This window comes from Camelus bactrianus, chromosome 16 (assembly GCF_048773025.1).
Source record: "Camelus bactrianus isolate YW-2024 breed Bactrian camel chromosome 16, ASM4877302v1, whole genome shotgun sequence".
Lineage (NCBI taxonomy): Eukaryota > Metazoa > Chordata > Mammalia > Artiodactyla > Camelidae > Camelus > Camelus bactrianus.
In genome coordinates, this window is record NC_133554.1 from 42,925,470 (window position 1) to 42,931,685 (window position 6,216).

Below are 6,216 nucleotides of genomic sequence, written 5' to 3' on the forward strand. Positions count from 1 at the left end.
ACCAGTCTTTTGTCAGAGGAAAACTGAAAGTCCCACCAGTCCAACCATCTCCTCCCTCCTACCCAACCCATTTTATTGCTTTTTGGGGAAACAAACAAACAAACAAACCTAACAACGGAAGTCCACATATAACACACAAGCCACCCCACAAACTGCTAACCTGAATGGCCAGAGGAGATACTCAGTTGTGGGGGGGCGCGGTTGCCGGGGAGCGGGCATGGAGCCGACTGAAGAGGAAACGAGTACAAGAGCATCTTTAAACCCCAACATTTGCAAGCTAATGCTCCCTCTAAAAGTGGAGGCGGTCAGGATGGGTATTCAACGTAATGTGTGTGTATGGGGTGGGGGGTGTTTTGTTTTAAAACACACTTCACAAAGCACTTTCTGCCCACTCCAAGCGCTTCGGGCAGCGAGTTGAAAAGAAAAAGTCGGAGGAGAAAGATCTTCCTGCCTGCAATGGGGGTGGGCCGGGGCGGGGTGGGGGGGAGTCCATTCCTCACAGGATCTCCGCCCTCTCCCCACCCCACCCGTCGGCTAGGGTGTTTTTTTTCCCCCCACGTCTTCATCTCCGTTGGGAGGTTTCCAAAGATCGAGTGAAGGAGACAGGACAAGTGAGGAGAGAAAGGGGGAAAGGGAAATAAAACAAAATGAAACAAAATGAATCCAAGTCTTGTTAAAACATATCCAACAGCTTCGACAGGCCCAGCGTCAGTGAGAAGGCTCAAAAATGTGGCTATAGAAGTTGAAGGTAACTCCCAACTCCTCACAGCCAACACCTCTTCCAGCAGACCTAGCCCTGTCAAATCACCAAAATATTCGAACCGAAGTAGGGGGTGGTGTATGAAAGGGCACTGAAGGAAAGAACCCCCTCTACTCCCCTCCCCCGACTCCTCAGCCCTGGCGCCCCTCTCCACTTTTTTTTCTTTTTGTTTTAAATAGAAAATATATAATTAAATTTACAAAGACTATTTACAGTTTTAATTACAAACCTGATGGGGAAGTTGGGCAGAGTTCCCTTTAAAAAGCGACCTAAAAAAGAAATGGTTTCGATCGTTCTTTATTTAAAAAAATAAAATAAGGAGTCTGTAGGAACCCCCCACCCCGGGCAGAGAGCGCAGTGCGGGGGCCCCGGCTGGGGACGCCGCGCAGGGGCGCCCGCTCACACGGTGGTCTCGCCGTGCCGGCTGTTGGTGAGACGCGTGTAGAACTTCCTCCACGAGTGCAGCGTCTTACCGGACCAGATCCAGAAGCCCGACGTGATGCCCACGATGAGCGTCATGAGGTATTTGATCATGTAGACTGTGAAGTCGGGCGACATGCGCGGCGTGTAGTGTGCCGGGCACGGGATGGCCAGGCTCTTGCAGTGCTGGCTCACCCACGAGCGCTCCCAGTGCTCTCGGAAGGCCTGCTCGTAGAAGTAGCAGGCGATGACGATGGTGGCGGGCACGGTGTAGAGCACCGAGAAGACGCCGATGCGCACCATGAGCCGCTCCAGCTTCTCTGTCTTGGTGCCGTCGTGCTTCATGATGGTACGGATGCGGAAGAGGGACACGAAACCGGCCAGGAGGAAGGACGTGCCTATGAACAGGTATACGAAGAGCGGCGCTAGCACGAAGCCTCGCAGCGGGTCCAGGCTGTTGAGGCCCACGAAGCACACGCCGCTCAACAGGTCGCCGTCGATCTGGCCCATGGCCAGGATGGTGATGGTCTTGACCGCGGGCACGGCCCACGCGGCCAGGTGGAAGTACTGCGAGTTGGCCTCGATGGCCTCGTGGCCCCACTTCATGCCCGCCGCCAGGAACCAGGTGAGCGACAGGATGACCCACCAGATGGAACTGGCCATGCTGAAGAAGTAGAGCATCATGAAGAGGATGGTGCAGCCCTCCTTCTTGGTGCCCTGCACCACCGTGCGATAGCCGTCCTCGGAGAAGCGCTCGTTGCACACTACGCGCTCCTGAAGCACGAAACCGGCGATGTAGGCTACCGATACCATAGTATAGCAGCCGGACAGAAAGATGATGGGCCGCTCGGGGTAGCGGAAGCGCTGCATGTCCACCAGGTACGTGGTGACGGTGAAGAAGGTGGAAGCGCAGCACAACACCGACCAGGTGAGGATCCACAGACGCGCAAAGCGTGTCTCCTCCTGCGAGAAGAACATGGAGCCATCGGGCCGGGCCGGCTCGCAGGGCGCCGCGCAGTCGCGCTCGCCGAGGAACTTGTAGCTGAGATAGGACGGCACCTTGAGGACACGCGGGCAGTGGAACGGGTGCTCCAGCGTGGCGTAGCGCGGGGGCGAACCGCCGCCGCCCGGGCCGCCCGGGGTGCCCCCTGCACCCGGCTGCAGGCCCGGCGGGGGCGCGGTGGTGAGCAGCGCTGGTGCGCCGTCCTCCGAGTGGTTCTGGCCCACGCAGATCTGCTCCGCGCCGTGGCGGGGGAAATGCTCGCAGCGCAGGCGCTCCGGCCACTGGAAACCGAACTTGTTCATGAGCGCCTCGCAGCCCTGGCGCGCGCGCTCACAGATGGAGCGGCACGGAGGGATGGCCTGCTCCAGCACCGTGCACACGGGTGCGTACATGGAGCACAAGAAGAAGCGCAGTTCGGGCGAGCACTGCACCTTCACCAACGGGTAGAACTGGTGCACCTCCAGGCCCGCGTCCTCCTGGTTCGTGTGGCCCAGAAGGTTGGGCATGATGGTCTGGTTGTAGGCGATGTCCGTGCACAGAGGGATGGAGATGGGCTGGCAGAAGCCGTGGTCCGGGATGGAGATGCCCTTCTCCCCGTGGAACTGGGCTGGCCCGGCGGCAGGCAGCAGCAGCAGCGGCAGCAGCAGGCGGGGCAGGGCACTGCGGGGCCGCATGCTGGCCGCCGCCCCCCACCCGGCTCCCGGGCGCCCCCCCGCCCCCGCCCCCAGCCCCAAGACCACGCGCCTTCCCCGCCGCCGCCGCCTCGCCGTGGCCGCTGCCTCGCGCGCTTCTTTGCAAACTTTGCTCGCGGCCGCAGAGTCGGGGAGGCCGGGCAGGGGAGGGGGGCGGCGCGCCTGCCTGCTAGCTTGCCGAGGTCGGACTGAGCCGCCGAAGATACCGAGTGCGGCTAGCCCTCTCTCCTCTTCTTCCTCCTCCTTTCGCCTCTCCCCTCCCTTCTCCGCCCAGAGACTCCTTTGTGCCTCCCTCCAGCCCTCACCTCGGCCTCTCCAATCCCAATTAGTCGGTTTCAAGGGGGCCCCCGCCGGCGGCCCCGCCCTCTCTTCAGCCCCCCAAAAAAGGGATCCTTGAAACCGCCCCGTCGAGCTCTAAGAACCATCCCAAAATGTGCTCTTGGCCAATAAGATTTAAACCCGAGGACCAGCCCCGAGGGCTGGATTGGTCGACCACAACATAATGAGATCAGAAACCAGATGCCAACAAAACTTCCCCCCCTCCTTTTGCTTTTTAAAGAGACAAGCTATTATTATATTTAGGGTTGTTTGCCCAGCACGGGATTTCTCCGGAGTCGCAGCGGCGAGATCCGGAGACACGTTCCCCAGCACTGCGGCGGACCCAAGTCACTCAACGCCGGATCACTCTTCTTCCGGGGGCCACGGCGGCCTCCCGGGTAGGGCCTCTTTAAATTCTTGCCTCCGCCTCCACTCCTTGAATCCCACCTATTACAGTGTAATTTTTCAGATCAAGTAAAAAAATATTGAGTTTGAAAAAAAAATTTAAGGAAGAATTTTTTTTTAAAAAAGAAAAAAACAACTAACAGTTTACAAAGACTTTTCTCTTAGCCCCTTCTCAAGGAATCCAGACAAAAGTTTCATGTCTCCCTAGATGTAGACCCCTAGGAGTTTACCTTGTCCCTCACCCTACAAACACCCTTAAATTACCCTCTGAAAATGAGACCCTATCTCTTTAAGAGGTTCTTAAAGGGGCCTGGACTCCGGGGCGTAATTGCCCCGTAGCGAGCACAAAGGAGCCCATTATGGTTCTTTGTGTTCGGTGGCACCTCAAAGTGAGAAAACTCAGGAACTCAGAGGCCCTGAGCTGGAGGGTTGGGGCGAGGGTGGGAGGGGGTGAGGTGAAGGAGAATGGCCCAGAGCTGCGGCTTCTCCTTCCCCTTTCTTCCGAGGCAAATCTTAATTATGCAAACTAAAGTTTAGTTGCCATAACGAGGAGGTCTTAATCGAAGGTTAATGGGGGTGGGGTGGGGTGGGGAGGACGAGCAGTTTTGAGTGAAGAGATGACTCTTTTAGGCCGTTTGAGGGTATTTAATTCCTCTCTCCCCACCGCTGCCTCCGCCGCCTAAAAACTTCCAGATATCGTCTCCAGGGAGAGAGGGGAGTTTTACCCAAATCTTAAGTGATTCCACACCAGAAAGGAAAGGGGTGGTGTGTGTGGTGAGAGAGGAGGCTGCAGGGTCGGAGGTTGTGGTGGATTAACCTCCCCCCCACCCCCCAACACACACACACTTCCCTCACCTGGTTGGGGGTGGGTAGTGGTGGCCAGCAGGGTTCTGGCTAGTTTAAAAAGGTCTTCTTCTTTTTCCTCCTTCTGGGATTTTAAGTTTGAGAGGAGGTTTTGGAGAGGAGAGGGGGAATTTGCATGTAAATCTCCTGGGCCTGGTACTGGATGATGGATTAATTATTTCTGTAGTCTCTTGGAGTTGGGGTGGGGGTGGGGGGACTTAAAAAGAAAGAAATTTGAGTTTAGAAAACCCCTTTACTTCTCAGTATGGGCCAGATCCTCCCAGCCTGGCGAGCTGTTTCTTGATCCAATCTAGAAAAGGATTGCTTTTAAAACAAAAACAAAACAGAATAACAACAACAAAAATCAACAACAAAAAGAAATTTAAGCGAGCAAAAGAAGAAAGGAGTAGGAAGAAGGAAAGAAATTCTAAGTAGTATATACATACAATGGATCTAGATTGGACAGTATCCGATTTTTTTTTTCTTGATTGAATGAAATACAGATTTTCAGGTTCTTTACAACATGAAAATTCTCCTTATTGTTTCCTGGAGAAGCTGACTTTTCCTTGCTTTAGGAAGAAAGATTTCCTTCAAAATCAGGAGGACATACCTTAGCTCCCCATTTTATTTATACCCCACCTCAAGGCCACATTTACCCTAGAGAAATCTAGGGATAGGAAAGTTGTGCTGTCCTGCTCTGCGGGGCCCAAACTAAGCCTGAGGTGCTGCTTCTTCAAATCTCCCCTCCTGCTCTACCTCCAGGGCTTCTCTAGAGTTGGTACCAAGTCTCTGAGCTGAGCCACAGCTAAAACAAAACTGAATAAGGCAGGCTTCTGCATACCACTCAGGAAGCTCTCACAGTCGGATAGGAAACTGAGAGTAAATCTCCAATAGAAATGCAGCATCTTCAGTTTCCTTCCATGACAAACCTGTTTTCCTACCCTAGAGCCCAGCTTGAGTGACAGTTATCCCTTCCCCAGCCAAAAGGCAAGGAGTAGGGAGCAAGCTGAAGCTGGAAAAAGGAAACAGAAGACATTCTTTCATTCACTCAGTCAACCTTTCATTCCTTCAACACACTTTTATTCCCTCTTCTCCTTATTTCAAGCCACTGTGATATATGCTGTGGGCAAGACAGAAAAATGGCAGCATCCCTGCCCTTCAAGAGTTTATGGTATCCTGGAAGAAAAGTGATTCTGTGAAGATATTCATTTTATCTAGAATTTTTGCATGAAATAAGAAATCATGACATTTCATGATTACTCTTGCCCTTCATGTGAGGGACTTGAGTGTGAACAGGACCAGAACCTGCATCTTCAGACTACAGGCCTACCCACAGCACTTTCTATTCCACCTACCGACCTTTTGACTGTAGGAGACCTGTAACTGAAGGAAATTTACAGATTCTCTCAGTTTAAATGCTTCATGATGTCATTTGATAGATAGAGCAATTATTTATAATTTTTTAAATTAGCTTGAGCCTTGACCTGGACCTAATCTCTATCACTAGCTGTGTGGCCTTGGAACAATCACTTCACTTTTTTTTTTTTTTTAACATTTTTTATTGACTTATAATCATTTTACAATGTTGTGTCAAATTCCAGTGTAGAGCACAATTTTTCAGTTATACATGAACATATATATATTCATTGTCACATTTTTTTCTCTGTGAGCTACCATAAGATCTTGTGTATATTTCCCTGTGCTATACAGTATAATCTTGTTTCTCTATTCTACAATTTTGAAATCCCGTCTGTCCCTTCCCACCCTCCACCCCC

At 52.6% G+C, this 6,216-nt stretch overlaps 1 protein-coding gene across 1 annotated transcript; it reads right to left on the minus strand.

Moving 5' to 3' along the window:
* Positions 1-1,041: 1,041 nt before the first annotated feature.
* Positions 1,042-3,264, minus strand: FZD2 (frizzled class receptor 2). Its single transcript, XM_010959517.3, has one exon. It carries the CDS (start codon positions 2,855-2,857, stop codon positions 1,160-1,162), a length of 1,698 nt encoding a protein of 565 aa, XP_010957819.2. The 5' UTR covers positions 2,858-3,264; the 3' UTR covers positions 1,042-1,159.
* Positions 3,265-6,216: the final 2,952 nt, after the last annotated feature.

Excerpts from the sequence above, each read along its gene's own strand:
- FZD2 (XM_010959517.3), bottom strand. The coding sequence starts at position 2,857 with ATGCGGCCCCGCAGTGCCCTGCCCCGCCTGCTGCTGCCGCTGCTGCTG.